This window comes from Drosophila mauritiana, chromosome X (genome assembly GCF_004382145.1).
Source record: "Drosophila mauritiana strain mau12 chromosome X, ASM438214v1, whole genome shotgun sequence".
Taxonomy (NCBI): domain Eukaryota; kingdom Metazoa; phylum Arthropoda; class Insecta; order Diptera; family Drosophilidae; genus Drosophila; species Drosophila mauritiana.
Genome location: NC_046672.1, coordinates 4,198,326 through 4,215,821, shown reverse-complemented (window position 1 = coordinate 4,215,821; position 17,496 = coordinate 4,198,326). Strand labels below are relative to the sequence as shown.

Genomic DNA, 17,496 nt, shown 5'->3' with positions numbered 1-17,496 from the left:
TGGTCACCTTCTGGGATTCCTGTTCGCCTGGTAATTTAAACCGAAAAATCAAACAATTTGCATTGCAAAATGCGCGTATTTGTGCCGAATTTGTTAGATTTTTGGATTTTTGGTACCAAGTGATCATAATCAGTAACAGGTGTATACTGAAAACCAACTGATCGTTGGTCACCTTCTGGGATTCCTGTTCGCCTGGTAATTTAAACCGAAAAATCAAACAATTTGCATTGCAAAATGCGCGTTTTTGTGCCGAATTTGTTAGATTTTTGGATTTTTGGTACCAAGTGATCATAATGAGTAGCAGGTGTATACTGAAAACCAACTGATCGTTGGTCACCTCCTGGGATTCCTGTTCGCCTGGTAATTTTAATTGAAATCATTAAATTTGCCTACAAATCCAATGTTTTTGGCAAACTTATGGATTTATGGTACCAGGCGACCATAATCGGTAGCAGGTGGCCACTGAAAATCAAATTCCAGCTAAAATCGAAACTTCACCCAATTTTCCCAATAAAAGTTTATTTCCAATTGAAAATTCATGTATTTTTTATTTTTCTTATACGCGCTACGCTACAATCACTGGGGTCAGTTATGCGCTAGCCACAATCCTTGTCGTCCTCTTCGTCCTCGTCGTCCTTGTCGTCCTCGTCGTCCATGTCGTGAAGAACCTCGTCGTTGATGATGGAGAATCAGAATGTCCTCTAAATCCTGCATAACGTAGGCGTCCTCGAAGGGGGTGGCGGATTCGGCGGAGTAAATTTCCACAGTTTTATATAGGGTCATGACGGAAAATTAAGAAAAGTGAATTACTAAGAAATTCGATATTGGCTCGATATTGACAACTTGGCTAAAAATGGTCATAAAGCTGAACAGCAAACTGTTTTATGAAGCTAATTACCAAAGTTAACTACCCTTATTACTTTTAAGTTGATTTTCAAAAATAAATTTTTCAGTGAATTTTCTCATTTTTGATAAGGGGTAACATCATCAAAATTTGAAAAAATTGGCAAAAAATTAAAGTTTCCAAATTTGAATGCCAATCGATTGGGAATTAAAATACGAGCTTAACGAGGTATGACAATCCATATTTGGGCCGATATTTACAATGTTCTGCCTAAAAATCGGATTGTTTTTGACGGAGAATTTGGAAAACGGTACATTTTGTTATTATTTTGTTTGGAATCGGGACCAGGACAAGGAGGATCTGGGAAATCAGATAATTTCTAGCTTAACAGAACTATGCAGTAGTCTAGTGTTCTGTAAACAAACAAAATATATATGCATAATATATTTCTGTTATTACCTTTTGTTATTAATAATAATGTATATATTACTTTGCATTGAATTCCTTTTTAAAAATTAATATCTTACTATGACTTAATTGCTGAGTTATATTAATTAATAGTACATGTATAATTGTATATATTGCTGCAATAATACTAAGTTGTAAACAGCTATTTGGCTTCTGTACGTTTTTACATTTCTTACCCACACATATACAAGGCCCCGTGTCATTGTTTATGTGTGGACCAAAATAAATACTGAAAATAAATACTGATTTAACAGCACACCACCATTAGTGTAATCATTAAGAGCTGTTCAATAACATAATGTTATTCTACCTACTTACATACATATAAACTGTGCAGTAAAAATACTGTACACTCTTTTAGAAAGAATGCTTCATTTCGCCTATGGATGCATTCATGCAGATGTCCAAGCGCAGATGCCCCAGGTGGGTGGCCCAATGGTGCAGTTAATCGAACCTTCCGCTGGCCAATTGAGATATTAGTGGCTGGGCCATAAACTGGAAGATGCAGAGCAGCACCACCCCCTGAACCCCCCTGCAAACAATCCCTTGGTGCCCATCCATTAACCCTTAACTGCCCGGCTGGCAAGCCAAGTTGCAATTTGGCCAACACTCATTCATTATGTCTCACAGTTATTTGGCCCGACTCGTCTGCAATTGGATTCAATTTAGTTACGAGTTCGCTGATGGGATCGGCCCCTCCCCCTTTTTGGGGGGCGAAGGACGGCGGTTGGGCAAAACGTCCGAGACACGAACCACGCCAAAATCGATATGACTCGATTAACATGCTTGGATCTTCTTGGTCTCCTCCTGCTTTTTCGTCGTCGGTGGTGCTATTGATGCCTGTGGTTGGAGTGGAGCTGCAACCTGGACTGCTGCGATTTGGAGCCGATCTGCAGCCGCCGCCCCAAGCTGCTGCTCAATGTTGGTGGCGCCAGCCCAAGGGCGCTCGAGAAGTTCCTGAACCTGTAAGATAGAGTATGATTAGATTTTTATAAAAATATATATAATCATAAAATAACCGAAGTATAACTATGAACTATGTAATTCAATAAATATTAAAATATTAAAGAAAATGAGTTACATTAATTACGGGAAAAGGAATATTCACTGTAATGAAATAATAGGCATATTTCTTATGTGGCTAGGATAAAACTCACGTAGCGGCCCTCGGGACTTTATGGTCTGGAGCCAGACTCCTTCCTCGACTCCCAGATCGGGCAGCTACTTCTACTTTGCGTGGTCGCGTTCATCATTTTGGTGTCTTGTTTTGTGGGTTTCATTGCTCTCGGGGCCCCGAACCTCCTCCTGCAGCTCCTGCTCCTCGGTTGTTAAATAGCTGGGCGGAACTTGATGAGATGATGGGCAATTATCTGCGGGAGGTCCCGCACACACAAGCACAGGGGCACAGCGGTGCGGTGGTGGGGGGAGGGGCTCTGGCAACAAACTATGTCTTACAACGTTGTGCCAGCTCAAGCTTTTGGTTGCTCCTTTTTTCCGTACTTTTTTCATTTTGGTTTTCGGTCCCGGCAATTGCGATTTTGTGGCTGCGTTGCACATGCGCGCCAGCTTCAGCGCCATCGCCATCAACGCCTCACGATCGTGATGGGTGCGAGTGGGAGAGCTGGCGGAGTGAGTGAGAGGACGTGACTGGGCGGGCGTTGAGTGCGATGGAGAGGGGAACACACGCGCTGTCTGCTTCTTAGAGAGAGAAAGACACGCGTGCGCACTAACAAGCGACGACAGCTGAGATCAGTGCGAAAGAAACGCAAAAAGGGGGGACTGGGAACTTTGTGGTGGCCCAGGGGGTGGTCCATCGGGAGGGGAGGGTGGTGCCGGCATCTGGGCAGCAGCGGCAGCCAATCATTGCCTCAAGGCCAATTTGGGGCAACGAAAGAGTTGCAGTTGCGTAGAGCCATTTAGCCAGCCAGAGATGACATGGTTCCATCTGAAAATTAGCAAGAAAATATTCGAAAAATAAGCTGCAATTTCCCTTACAAAATAAGAGGAATGGTCCAGAAGTTTATACGATTAGGAATAATACTTGTGATCATAGCTTGATTTTTCTTCGAATTATGATTTAGCTTATGATACCGAAAGCCAAATGATCATCACTGTTGCTCGGAGCGGCAGGCACTGCGTGGTGGTAGTGGTGCTGGTGGTGCTGGCGTCGCTGCGGTGGCGGCTCTGACGGCTCTGGCGGCCAAACAAACACGATGAGGCGTTGTTGGCGTCAGGGAAACTGAAACTGCAGACGGCCGAAAGTCCCGCTTCTCCCAACCGGCGACGCCCTGGCGACTCTCAAGTGGTAGAATCTACGAAGACTGCAGAATCGGTAGGTGCGGTGCAATCGGGGCTTGCGGGGTAGCCGAAGAATCGGGAGTCGAGGCTGACACGCTGGCATTCGATAATTGCCTTGGAAAGTATGCGCTTCTCTCGGTTGCAGTCGCGTTTAGCCCTCAAGAGCAGTCTTCGGGCCCAGTCTTTCGCCGATTCCCCAGTCTTCTTGCACTCTTGCGGATAGCGACTCTCGCTTCGATTGGCTGTCCGCTTGGAGAATCACTCAGCCGAGGGAAGAGCGGCGGAGAGAGAGTGGGCAGAGGACGGGGCAAATAATTCCCCCCAATTAATTACTTTGGTCGAAAGCCAGCAATAGCTGTGAGAAATGATTTCATTTTGTGGCAGCAGCTAATTGGCCACAAAGGCCGAGAGTCAGAGAGAACAGGGGGAGAATAGAGTGATCTTCATTGCTGATCTTTACCGTTTGGTGGAGCAAATATCGATCACTAATGGCCGTGCTTCATTAGATGGATTTAATGTGTAGCTTAAAGGCAGAAGGCAATGATTGTCTTGATGACTTCGAATATCTCAGTGCTTTGGCACTGTTCTTATGTGATCGTTTCCAAAATTCTTATAAAAGGTTCTATTTAGAGCAGGATTCAGAGGAGTCAGAGCACCGCAATCATTCATATCTTCATAAGGCAGCTAAAAATAATGATTCCTTGCAAATCAATTACCGTGGGTCACAATTATTTCCAAGCAGATCCTCTTCCTGCGATCCGGTAATGTCAATCCAATTGGCCCGATTGATGCTCAAAGGAGGCACAAAAGATCGGGGCCCGTATACTTTTAATCTGGGGGATTATCCCTAACCACCGTGGCCGTATCCTGATCCCTATGCTTATCGGGGATCTGCTGTGCAACTTCAACTTAATTACTGCGCGCTCGCCAAACGCAAATCGTCGAACAAAGCCACTGGGCCACTTGAGGATGTCAACCCCAACTACATCAATTTACCCTACTTTGCCTTGTTTTGAGGAGATGCAGATGAAGAGGCGGAGATTCGGGAGCCACAGAAATGGCAAGCATCCAGTAAATGGAATGACGGATGACAGTCGCAGATTGGTCGAAAGCAGGAAGCCAAAGCAGTTGGCCATGTGACGGCTAGTGATGCATGCATCCCACTCTCTTGGCAACGTCATCGGAATTGTGGAGACGACAGCCAGGACATGACCACTGCGCGATGTGCAGGTGCACCATATTGTGGTCTCCTTAAAAATCCAACAAGGTGTCCGCTTATTGAGGAGTTTTACGCACCAGCATCACCTCGACCTATTACAAATTCACGCAATTTATTAATAAATACTCAAGATTGTGCGATTTTTCGCTGTGTACTTATTCATTTCAGGCAGCCAGGAGTGTGTGATTGCTATCAACAGCTTGATTTTAATTTCGCCTCTCTTTCGCTTTCCGCAAACAAAGAGATGTCCTTGTGTTTGTTTTTGTTGTTTGGCCCGTTGTGTTTTTTCAACTGCTTTGCAGCGATCTGAGTCCTGCATTCCGCAGTCTGCGTCCTGCGATTTGGGTCCTGTACGGCACTTCCTTCTGGCGGCGTTCAGCGGAGCGGATGAGCCGCATAGTTGGCCAGCAAGGTGGAAAAATCGGAGCGCCAGGGGATGAGGCCTAAGCACTGGGGCCTCAGGATGCAGGATGTAGGATGTGCCGCATAGTTGCTGCACAATGAGCTAGCCGAGGCTCAGCCCAAGGATAATTACTTTTGTGCAATTATGCGATTAGTTTATAGGCCAATAAGTTTGTAAGGATGGGATGCCTCCCGGCATAATTGATGGGCTTAGCAGCGGTTAACAATACTCGCCAAAGGAAGTGCCAAACGTAGAGAAATTCAGACGACATTTCCTCTCATCTGTCGCTGGCGGCTCATCTTGTCGATCCTGCATTTCTAAAACGATTCCATTATTTAAAAACCAATAATGCAACTGGGGAACTTACCCATATATCAAGTGCTCGAACTACCATAGCCATTAAGATCCGACTCGCCTGACCAGGAGTACAGATTGTACGTACGACCACGAACTGCCCATCGATCTCGTCCTCGTCCCACTTCCGCACTGATTCAATCAGCAAGTTGGAGCGAGACCAATGCACAAATCGCCAGTCGCTCGACCATCAATAAGCCGCTATCAAAATTGGCTTAAGTGGCGCAAGTGGGTGGAGTGGGTGGTGCAGCCACCTGCCTGCACCCCGCCTGGAATCCCGCGGTGGGTGGCGTGGCTGCCACTGGCGAGTGATATATTTTTCACGCTCATAAAATAAATGTCAACCATAAACCGTGACTAAGTCGGGAGACAAACAAATTACTAAATAAACGCGCATCGGAAACTGCATGGTGGCCACCACCCCATCCGGCCAACGGGGAATTGATGATCTGAGCTCATATGCGACTGCCAGGGGCGTCCCTCGGTGGGGTCCAGCATCGGGTAGTCCTGTAAGGAAATTAATGAATTAGATGGAAGACTAGTATATTCAATGGAGGTAGAGGTTACTGCCGTGTCAGTTTAACAATATAACACATGTGAAACGAAATTACCCCTTGACCAGCTGCGCCTCTGTCCACGACAAGTGCTCACGGCCAGCTGACGGAGTGGCAGCCACCACCGATTAGATGGCCAGTGTATCCAGTTGCTAGATACCACCATTCCGGCCAAAACACCCACATGTGAATCGAGATTCAGGCCTCATGCCCGCCGCATCCGCCTCCGCATACAAAATGTAAATATTTAATTTTGAAACAGTGTAACTAAAGGGATTTGAAACGCGCGTGGCTGGGTTTTTTTTTCGGGCGAGGAAATCAACGGAACCCGCAGGATTCGACATGGTCCATTTTATTTGGGGTAGGGAAATCGCCCTCGTTGTGACATGTGAAATGTTGCAATTTTCCTTGCCCTTAGGAGCACACTGACTTGGCTGGAGGATTGGGTTACAGCCGAAAAATGGGTGCAGAATGTCAAAGATTTTAAGGACATCTCGGTGTCTCGGTTATATTATATTATATTAATCAGTAAGCCAAAAGAGCACTGCGTGGATCTCTGAAAAAAGTGGATAAACAAAATGCGTGAATTCAACGAATAAAAATGTTTGGGCAAAAATAAATACACCTTTTATTCACTGCCCCGATTCGGAAGGTGTGGAACATTTCTTCCAGTGTTATCCGTGCTTCTTCTCGAACATGTGTCCGTGTCCTTTTTTATGGCCAAATAATATCAAGATAAGCGGCGCATTAGACGAAAGCCAGCCAGGCGACTTCCTTGAGCTGCCTGCGGGTCCCTGGGGTGTCCTTCCGGCAGGACCTCGACCTGGACACCATAGGTGGTGTCCACCGCCGCGTCTAGTCTGGTCTGTGCCACCGCCCACCGCCGGCTCAAAACTTTTCCTCCTTTGCCCTTTTTTAATCGATTGATTGCTGCGTGTTTAGTTTTTTATGCGGGACCTTGTTCAAATCCCCGTATCCTGGGTGTCCGTTTGCTTTTGGATAACATCTAATTGCAAATTGACTCCGGTTGCCGGGAAGCTTAAAGTTGGAAATCTAAGATTTTACTGTGGCTGCTGACCATCGAAGTACCTTCTCCTAGCTGAAAAGAAAGCAAATAAAAACTGTACACTGGATGATATCATCATAGCCATATGGCCATTATATGGAAGGGGTGTCAAATGAATACGTTTAGTTTATGTTACCTTTTTCCAGGCCTTATTTACTCCTGACTTTGGCTCGAGCCCGTTTGTTAAAGTTCTTTGACAGTCTTTAAGTTTTGCATTTTAATGCCTGACTATATTGCTTAAAATAAACATTTATTTAAGGCCTCGGGCTTTGTGAGCTTTATGGAGATGTGATACTCCTCCCGGGCAATCAAACAGCTCCTGGCAGCCCACATCCTCGCGTCCTGGGACATCCCCTCGGGATTATCCTGATGGCAATCAAATGTTTTGCTAAATGTTAAAGACCGCAGGCCCAGCGGGTGAGATACAGCGGCTATAACAATAACATCGGTGACTGTGTCGTGTGGTTGTTGGGTGCCAGTTGGTAGATGGTGGATGGTGGGTGGTTGGTGGGGGTTAGAGGTCACACCTCTTGGCTGGCTATGCAAATCCCGCTGCTCTGGTTAATTTTGTATGCGATGACAACAATTTAATTTCCAAAAGCCATAAAAATGAAATAAAATTTTCAATTGTAGCTGTTGGGCGTGGATTCGCCCTTGCCCTGCTCGTCGTTTCTTTCCCCGTTTCGTTGGCTGGATGGTGTGGCTCTGATTTGGATATTGGATTCGGTTCTGGTGGCTGCACTTGGCAGTGCGCAAAGTGACGCCGTCGACGCTGCCAATGACACTGTAATCGCAACCCTCCGCTGTTCGCTCCTTCGCCTGCTCATCCGTTTTCTCCTCCGCCACCCGCCAGTCGCCATCCGACGCCGATCCACCCCTTCCTTCGTCCTCCGCATCCTGTTGACGCCTGCCAGCGCCCGACTGGCTCAGCTTCCTCTGCTCGGCTGTCTTTTTGACTGCCGCCCCTTCTTCTCCACTGGCACGGACGTGTGTACCCGCTTTTTTGACTATTCATCGACCCCACCCACGGTTCGGTGGTGTAACCCTCTCCTCTCAGGCATAAATCACAGTGACAAACTTGTCGCATGCAAAGGCGCGGAAAGCGAAGCCTGCCTTGTCACGCCGGTGGGGGTGGTGGTGGTGGTGTCGCGGCAAGGAAGGTGCCCACTTGGGTGAACACAGTGTGCTCCAGGTTGTTCGAAGATCTGAAAGAATAATAGAGGTTTTGTAAGCTTTTATTTTGAATACTAAGTTCATTTGATTTTATAGATATTTTACCTATCTAATCACTGTTAAGCACTTAAAGCACAGTGGCCTGGCTTTGACACCATGTCGTAGCCACCCAACCATAGGAAGATACTGCGGCCAGGGCGGACCAATCCGAGTCCGAGATATCCGCACATTTAAATGTAATGGCTTGAGCAAATTAGGATGGATTTGGCCACAGAAAAAGGGGGGATATAGAGAGAGGTATGTATGTATAAGAGCTGGGCAATCAAAGGCTTAGGCACGGTCACTAATAACTTCTTGGAACGTGCCCGGCACTCCAAAGTTGTAATCCCAATGCCACTCCCCCAAAGGAACGGACTTGTCGCCGGATCCCTGAGTCCCCGTCCTCTATTGACAAACAATCAACATCAACCACTTGAGTGACGGCAAACAGAAGGGAAAAATCAAAGCCGTACCGCAAGATATCACAGATTTTCATTATGAAGCATTTAAGCCAGTCCAAAATCAAAGCCACCCACCCATATCCCACCACCCACTGGTCGTCCCGGGGGTTGACTTTTCCACTTCTTTTTCCCGGCTTCAGTTTCCTTTTTGGTTTTGCGCTCTGGCAAATTAAATTAGATGCTTAATATGCAGCGAACGTTTCATTTGTTTTGCGGCTAGAAAATCAACGTGGAAAATTAGGCAAACAAAAGCGCTCTCTCTCTTTATCCCGCAGTCTGTCTTTTGCCGGACTAGAAATCCGGACGGAATCCACATGGCCGAAGGCGGTGGAAAACCATGGAGCCGGGAGCTTAGCCACTAATGAGGCGCATTACTTTTGGCCAGAGATTTGAAATCATTATCCCATCGAAACTAATCCGGCTCATGGTCTCTGGCATTTCGGCATTTGTTAATTTTGTGCAAACATCGGGCGGAGGAGGCCCCCACCTCGGAGTTCCGGGCCCCAGCCGCATCCCCCGGATGGGCAAATACTGAACCAATGGCCACGAGGACATGAGCACTGCCTGCTCCCAAATGATTGTGGACCGTCCTTTGATCGCATTTTGTTGGGGACTTGGATGGAGAACTGGTCTGCTTATCATAGGCACTGCCATTAAGCGAACAAGATATCAGATTTTGAAATGATAACAAAAAGAGCAACGAATAATGTATTAGGGCTACATCGAAACATTTACTCTATACATTTAAACTTTGAATATAGCGCACCTTTTCTGCTCCTATAGAGATTATATTACCTGTTCAAAAACACATGAAGATCCATGAAAATCCAGGAGAATCTGCACTGATTTCGATTCCGTCTTCAGCTGACTTGTGTGTTTTATCCTGATCTTGGCCACAAACTTTCCTTTGTGTTATTAAGGAATATTAAATAAAGTTGTGAAATTACAGCACTTGCCACCGGGGGAACTGGAAAAGCATGGTTAGGATTATTGACTCTTCGCTGGGCCTTCTTTGATCTCCAGTATTCACCTTGCTGTTGGCGCTCGAAACTTAATGAAATGCTATGTCCATTTTGATGTTCTAAAATCCAAACTATAACTATGTTGTTTACAAAATTTGTACAACTGTTAAAATCAGTACGATATTTAAATTTTGAGCTGGCAACTCCCTAAAGCTGTAATACCGATTAAGAAGCCCTTAAAATTCAAATGTTAATTTAGGGTGACCACATAATTCCCCGATATTTAAGAAAGGGTCTTTTTTTTTATTTAAGCCACCTTCAATTTTGAAACTAATGATCTCTTTAAGGCTTTATGATAGGTTTTTATTAGAATCAGGCTAATCAGGCTAATAATCATGCTAACGAATGACGCTTTCTAATATCGGAACTTTCGGATAATCGATATTTTGTATAACAGTTTTTAATGGGGTCAACTAATCGATAGTCCCTACTTCTAAAGTCCCTATCGAACTTCTAGCATTCTTCCTTTTCTTGATGAGCTCTCGTGGAGTACGGACGCATGATGCTAAGAGCTGTGCATGGACAAAAGGGATAAGTCTGGTAAAAATCAGTTACATATATAATAATTGTCTGCAATAACTATAAGAAAATATGGTAAGTGGGCAAGGAACGCGATTTATATATTTTGTGGTTTTAAAGAAGACTTGATTCCCGAGGATTATATAGATTAAAGTTTGTGTGGATTTCTAGAAAATACAAATACAAGCAAACCATGCGTTTTCTTTGCTGATTCTAAGTATAACCTACAAAAGCAATCGTTTTCTTTGCGGATTCTTAGAAAATAATGATGATGAATAAGTGATGTTTAAGGTTCAAATACAAGCAAACCATGCGTTTTCTTTGCTGATTTGAAGTATAACCTACAAATGCATCGTTTTCTTCGCGGATTCCCAGAAAAGAAATTGTTGGGTTATGTGAGATGCTTAAATTACAAATACAATCAAATCATGCGTTTTCTTTGCTGATTTCAACTATAACCTACAAATACAAGTAAAGCAATCGTTTTCTTCGCGGATTCCCAGAAAATAAAACGTTGGGTTATGTGTGATGTTTAAGGTGCATATACAATCAAAACATGCGTTTTCTTTGCTGATTTCAACTATAACCTACAAAAACAAGTAAAGCAATCGTTTTCTTCGCGGATTCCCAGAAAATAAATTGTTGGGTTATGTGAGATGTTTAAATTACAAATACAAGCAAACCACACTTTTCCTTTACTGGTTTATAATTTAATTAAAGTTTGTGTTTTATAGTAAAGTTGGGATGTGTACATAGTAAATAATTTATAAATATAAGCAAACCATTCTTATTTATTTGCTGATTTCCAGTAAACAAGAATTCCGAGAATTATATAAATTAAAGTTTGTGTTTTACAATAACATTTTATGTAGTTTGAAGAATAAACAAAACTTCAACCATGCGCGTGCTTATACGCATCTACTTTTCTGTGTGAATTATCTCATTGTGAAATGCTGTCTTTGAAAGCTTTCTGCCAATATTTTTAATCAGAATCTTGAAAGATCTAGAATTCTAGCGAAGCACATGTGGACTTTTTATTCCACGGATTTGTCATCAGTCACAATTTTGATTGATAATATTTGCCGAAATATTCTGCGTAGCCCCATTTTTCCTTTAACTTTTTGTATGTATGTGTAGCCCACAATGGAGTCTCATGTCTACATTTTCCATTTTTCAGACCACAAATTGAAATTGACCCTAGACACGCGGTGCAAGAATTGCGAAGACGATGGCAACCGAAATCAAAATCTGATTCTCAATCGGAATCAGAATCAGGAGTCCACGCCGGGCTGGGATGCCATGGAGATGGGACATTTGTATGCAAATTCAGTGATTGCTCTCCGCAGAAACCACAGGCAAAGGCAAGACGGTAGGAGCGACCACACAATAAATGGGCATAAATTACACGACCCGAAGGAGGAGCCACCAGACAGACGGTGAGTACATTTTGCTGCCAAGGGTGGGGTGGGGGGTCTCAAAATTGATCATTTCTGGCTGGGATGTGGTTGCGGATGACGAAGAGCTGGATGGCTGGCGCCATTGGAGTGCGGCGTTGCCACTTGAATTTTTGATTTAACAAATGCTCATTTGTAAAACGGCCCGGCGAGTCCAGCTCCTCGTCCTCATCTACTACATCCACATCCTCATCCTCGCAAAATTTAAATGGGCCACAGCCGAAGAAAGCCGGGCCAACAAATCCAACAAATGGTCCAAGAGCGATAGTGGACAGGGGGGTAGGGTTTCAAGTCTCAGATCAGAGCCAAACTTTTGCCCAACTGCCTGGCAACAATAATAATGTCACGTTTATCGTGTGCAGCTAATTACTAACAAAAAGATAGTTTGTAATCCTACACAACTGGCGGGAATGGAGAATGGAGACCGAGAAACAGAGAAGCGGAGAACTTGGCCAGAAGAGTTAGCCAAGCGTGGCCAAAAGTGACTCCAGGCCAAACAGACAGGGTGCAGTAGGAGGGGGTAGTGGGGGAGCTTTGGGGTTGGAACAACAGACACCGACCACCAGTAGCCTTAATTCTGAATCTGCATTTTTGGGGAAGCAAACTTTGCTAGCAAAGCAAAAGCAAACCAAGCCAGCCCGTCGTCGAAACTTGGCCAAAACATGTGCTGCAATCTTGGGACAAGAGTTTTCTGGGCATTAGCACACGCCTGCCTGACTGTCTTGGCCAAAAACCGAGAACCCAGCGAAAAACCAATACACCCCGAGCAACAAACACTGCTCAACTTTTTGGCAGCTTTGGGTGATCAACATCTTATAAGTCATTTGTAAACAGTAAATGTATTTGTATAAATATAGTACAATATAATTATAATATGAGGTGTGATTCACACAGTAGCACACCATTAATTACAAAGTCAATCGTCTGGGTTAGTAAAAAAAAAAAGATTAATCAAAACTGTCTGAAAAAACTGCTCAGAAATATTTTCTATTAGTTTTTAGCTCATATATTCATTAACACATTTATTATTTATTATTTTTCTTCATGAGCAAAATGTGTAACCTTTTTGTGTCATTTTTTTAACAATGTGCAAAACCTCAATTATTCCAATATCACGGAAGATTTTATCTTATATATACATCGCATGTGAAGCTTAATGTACATACACGTTTAATTGACACCACTTTTGACAAACAATCAAAATCACCCGAAAGTTAACCAGATCTGGCATTTTGGTACTTATCATAGGCTTCGATGCTTTAACGAATACGATTTTATAATAGTTATCTAACAGAAGTTGTTAAAATTGTCTCAAATAACAAATTGAAATTGAACAAAAAACCTTCTTCAAATATCCAGTTGACCACATCAAACCCACCTGACTTACTCAACATTCCACCACATTTGGGTTCCTTCCAAGTTAAGCAGTCTAACCTCTTGGTTGTAATCAGCCATTTGCCTATCTCATATTCGTTCGATTCCCTATCGTATAATATGTTGAATAATATCGCTTTGCTTTTGAGACTCTCGAGTTGAACCAGAAATGAACGTAGTGCTTCATTGCTTGGCACGTCCAGATGGCAGATGATATTGGTCGGGAGCCCAGCTCCGTCGATCCCTACAGTCCGTGCCCATCCGTTGGTATTCCAGTGCCTTTGACCGTGGTCACACCGCCATACGATAGAAGATCCGCCTGGTCCGGCTTGTCGCGCGTGGCTTGGTAGGCCTCGCGTTCCCGATCCGGGAACTTGGTGGGCAGATTCGGCGAGTGTAGATTGACCTTGGCCTCGAAACGCACGCCGGCCACCTCCACCTCGTAGTGGCCGGACAGCACGTACTCATTGGTCACCGGCAGCTCCCGTCCCTCGTCGTCGAAGTTTCGCACGAAGCCCAGGCAGACCTGCTTCTCAAACGTGTACCCATAGCCGGTGGTGGTGGTCATACCCACGTAGACACCGTCGCGATAGATGGGCTCGCCGCCCCAGCACCACATGTCCACCTCGTGATCGTGGTCGTTCAGCAAGAGCTGCACATACATTCGCTTAACGCCCTCCTCGCGCTGTTTCAGCAGCGCATTGCGGCCAATAAAGTCGATGGGTTTCTGCAAAGACAATATGTATGGCATATAACTTTTCGGTATTAAGGGACTATTCTCTGGCTGTTAACCCACATTGAACTTGACGCGCCAGCTGCGTCCGCACTCCAGCGGCGTGGTAAAGGTGTCCAGATCCTGTCCCCAAAAGGCATAGAACTTTTCAATGCGCAAGGCGCGGGTGGCGTAGTAACCTAAAATGGGCAAATAGGTAGTTCAAGTAATGAAGCCGCGTAGTTAGTTCTCTTTTCAGCGACTCACCTGCATGCTGTATGTTGAACTTTTGGCCCGCCTGATACAGACGCGAGTACACATGCAAGGCGTATTCGTTGGGAATATAAAGGACATAGCCCAATTCACCCGTGTGGGTAATGTTTAGCACTCGGATGCCGTCGGCCAATCCCACATCCAATTCCTGGTAAAGATTAGGTTAGATAAAACTAATTAATATTAATAAGCATGACTCTCGGAATCTCTCACCTTATAGGTAAAGAAGGGAAAGCTTTTGGGCGTGAGATCGGTGTCGGTGAGCTCTGACAGCAGGATACGGGAGTAGGGTCCTAGGATGCAGATGGCCGTGTACATGGAGGTCACATCTGCCACGTTCACCTTGGCCCTTAGGTGATTGGGCATGTGTTTGCGAATCCAGCACATGGAGCGCGTTTGCTGAATGGTGGGTGCAATCATCATGTAGCTGAAATAGCGAATGAGCGTCTCACTGGCCATGTTGAGCTGGATGGGCAGGCTACTTACTGCCGCTCGGAGAGGCGTGCCAAGGAGCAGTCGTTCTCATAGCCCCCATTGGGATTCTGCATGCCCGTGTGGATGATGGAGCCGACGGCCACGTCCACGTCGTTGGAGCAGAGGTACTGCAGTAGGTCTACCACCTCGTTTCCCTTCGACCAAAAGTCGTATTTGGTGAAGGAGCTGTAGTCTGCTATGCCAATGCGTTCCCTACAAGCCCGGTATTCTGAGGCCACATGATCGAACCACGGCGGCTTGCCAAAGGTGCGTGTTTGGGCAATACGAAAGCGCGGCAACCCGAACTCATCTGAAATATAGAATCAAGCCGGAGAAGAAAGAATGAGTCGTCAACTCGGTGAGTGAATGTGAATGACTTCTACTATCTACTTCATTGCTTTGCATATGATATGTTGCAGTAATTTAGTATTACCTGTCGAGCATATGATTTTCAGTCATTCATAGGTCGTTAGGTATTATCTAGTTATTGTAAACATTCAACTCGCTGGCGGATGAGCAATTACTTGTGATGTACGATTCGAGCGTATTTATCTGTATTCAGATAGACGACAGTGAATGGCGCATTCATTTGTATCATATAAACACCTCAATAATCGACAATAGATGTGATCAAAAACCTAGAAACATAAACGTACCTTGCTTGTCCTGCTGATCGAAGTAGTTGGGTCGCTCGTAGCCCATCGACTGACCAAAAACTGCGCCCGCCTCCTTGAGTTGCGGGTAGATGGGCGACATGCGCAGGTTCCTACCGGTCTGAAACTCCTCGAAGGGGTAGTTGATTTCGAAGTGCTTGCCCGGCGCCTCCTTGCAGCGATCTCGCAGGAACTTTCGGTTATTGTGCAGCCCCAGAAACCGGCTGATGTCCAGGATGTGCAGGTCGAGGTAAGTAGAGCCCTTGGTTATTAGATCGGTGAGGACGCGTCCAATGCCTCCGGATGCCGACACACCCATTGTCTTGTTGCCAGCGGCTACATAGTAATTTTGGATTTCAGGTGCTTCCCCTAGGATCCACTTGCAGTCGGGAGAGAATACCTGCAGCGAGTTTGTGAGCCTATCCAACGTGGCATCTCTAAAGGAGGGAACCCTCAGCAACAGGGCATCGAGCAGCTCGTGAAAGTGATCCCAATCCGGCGGATGTTGGCGAGCTGTCTGCGACAGGGGAATCACTCCATCTTCGTACACCATCTTCGCCTCGCGCTCGAAGCCGCCTGCGAGAATGTGACCTTCACACTCTCGAAAGAAGATGCGTCCATCGAAATCCCTGACGAAGGGCGTGTCCGGACTGAGCCCCTCGATGGGTTTCGTGTGCAGATAGTGGTGCTCCACCGCCTTGAGCGGCACTTTAACCACCGGCTTGGACAAAGTGCCCACCTCGCGTGCCCAGAAGCCCGTGCAGTTCACAAAGTACTCGCACTCCACATCGCCAGCGGTCGTCTCCACACTCCTCACCTTGCCATGCTCGCTGTGGATCTTTTTGATGGCACAGTGTTCGACTATGCGGACTCCCAATCTCTGGGCCTCGGTCATGTAGGCCTGGCAAACGAGTTGCGGATCACAGACCCCGTCTTCAGGTATCCAAAGGCCACCTTCGATGCCGTCCAAGGAGAGCAGTTCACAGTGCTGGGCGCACTGCTCTGGCGAAAGGATTTCGCAATGCATGCCCCACGCCAGGGCCTGCGATTTCATGCGATTGAAAGCGGTCATGCGGTCCCAACTTCGGGCCAGATTCAGGCTACCCACTGGCCGCCATCCCGTGGGCAACCCGTTCTCCGCCAGTCGCTTGATCAAATCTATGGAGTACTCGGCCAGCTTGAGTTCCGTGTAGCTAGGTTCGAAGCGACCAGCCAATCCGCAGGCGGTCCAGGGCAGCTCGCCACCGACGCGATCCTGCTCCACGAGCAGCGTTTCGCCACCCCATCCCCTCAGTCCGAGGTGATAGGCCACCGAGGCGCCGGTGATGCCGCCGCCACAGATGACCACCCGGGATTTGACGGGCAGCTGACCGGCCAGTTCCTCGCTGAGATCCGCCGCCTGTTGCGGCTGAAACTTCCGCTTCCGCAGGACCCGTTCATCAGCCGAATCCATCTGGCTACTAGATAGGCGCACTGCATCCGAAAGGCCAGGTGAACACCTCCGTCTGGGAAGTACAGAAACTGCATTCCCCGAACGCTGCAGCAGTTTCCACATCTTGCTCACCGGCGCAAACGTTAAGTATGTGTATATCACAACCTCATGGGACTAACCCGATTCTTACTGCAGGTCACCGGATTCACTGGAGGGCACTATTTATATACGCTATATTGTGCTTTCGATTGGTAAATTGGCTTTCGGCACAATAACAACACAGCGATAGAGTGACCAGATGCGACTGCGGTTAGAGATGGGTCGAAACATCGATGATTATCGGTAGGCGGTTAGCGGAGACTCGATCCATGGTGTGAAACTTGGGTAACTTGAAGAGTAAATATTAATAGTATAATTCCGCGCGCTCTATCCTTAAAAAAAAACCTTTGCTTTGGCTTTAAAGGAAGCTAGTTTGATTACGAAAACTAGTTTCCTCTAACGTTCTAAACAACACATCATGTGTCGTCGCATCGATGAATTATTAGCAATATTCATTCGTTTATTAGTTGCCTAACAATATGAGAAAAAAAGGTTTCGCTAAACTACACAATATACTGACATGTACATATTGACCATCTCTTAAATCTAATAAGACTTTCTAAAAGTAAAAAGTGTTGTTAATCGCAATCATTAACATTTGATAA

The 17,496-nt window shown here is 45.7% G+C and overlaps 3 protein-coding genes and 1 long non-coding RNA gene across 4 annotated transcripts; 1 reads left to right on the top strand and 3 right to left on the bottom strand.

The window, feature by feature from the left end:
• Positions 1-556: 556 nt before the first annotated feature.
• LOC117148389 lies at positions 557-3,888 on the bottom strand. The gene is given in 2 exon segments (XM_033315751.1): positions 557-2,275; positions 2,470-3,888. Coding segments are annotated over 2 exon segments (309 nt in total). The 5' UTR covers positions 2,593-3,888; the 3' UTR covers positions 557-2,089.
• A 1,718-nt stretch (positions 3,889-5,606) lies between these two features.
• Positions 5,607-6,859, bottom strand: LOC117147715. The gene is made up of 3 exons (XR_004459860.1): positions 6,766-6,859; positions 6,198-6,696; positions 5,607-6,093 (listed from the first exon to the last, which is right to left on the bottom strand). It is a non-coding gene; the product is annotated as an uncharacterized LOC117147715 (long non-coding RNA).
• Positions 6,860-10,419: 3,560 nt separating this feature from the next.
• On the top strand, positions 10,420-11,860 carry LOC117148563. Its single transcript, XM_033316017.1, has 2 exons — positions 10,420-10,441; positions 11,598-11,860. The coding sequence occupies exons 1-2, from the start codon at positions 10,420-10,422 to the stop codon at positions 11,858-11,860; spliced, it is 285 nt and encodes a 94-aa protein (XP_033171908.1).
• Positions 11,861-13,354: 1,494 nt separating this feature from the next.
• Positions 13,355-17,088, bottom strand: LOC117147567 (pyruvate dehydrogenase phosphatase regulatory subunit, mitochondrial). The gene is made up of 6 exons (XM_033314510.1): positions 15,364-17,088; positions 14,720-15,017; positions 14,447-14,660; positions 14,228-14,381; positions 14,045-14,160; positions 13,355-13,975 (listed from the first exon to the last, which is right to left on the bottom strand). Exons 1-6 carry the CDS (start codon positions 16,913-16,915, stop codon positions 13,493-13,495), a joined length of 2,817 nt encoding a protein of 938 aa, XP_033170401.1. The 5' UTR covers positions 16,916-17,088; the 3' UTR covers positions 13,355-13,492.
• Between the last annotated feature and the right edge of the window lie 408 nt (positions 17,089-17,496).

Excerpts from the sequence above, each read along its gene's own strand:
- LOC117147567 (XM_033314510.1), bottom strand. The coding sequence starts at position 16,915 with ATGTGGAAACTGCTGCAGCGTTCGGGGAATGCAGTTTCTGTACTTCCC. Across the intron at positions 15,018-15,363 it reads CGATCAGCAGGACAAGCAAG|ATGAGTTCGGGTTGCCGCGC; the intron begins GTACGTTTATGT and ends TCTATATTTCAG. Across the intron at positions 14,161-14,227 it reads GTTCAACATACAGCATGCAG|GTTACTACGCCACCCGCGCC; the intron begins GTGAGTCGCTGA and ends TGCCCATTTTAG.
- LOC117148563 (XM_033316017.1), top strand. The coding sequence starts at position 10,420 with ATGGACAAAAGGGATAAGTCTG. Across the intron at positions 10,442-11,597 it reads GGACAAAAGGGATAAGTCTG|ACCACAAATTGAAATTGACC; the intron begins GTAAAAATCAGT and ends TCCATTTTTCAG.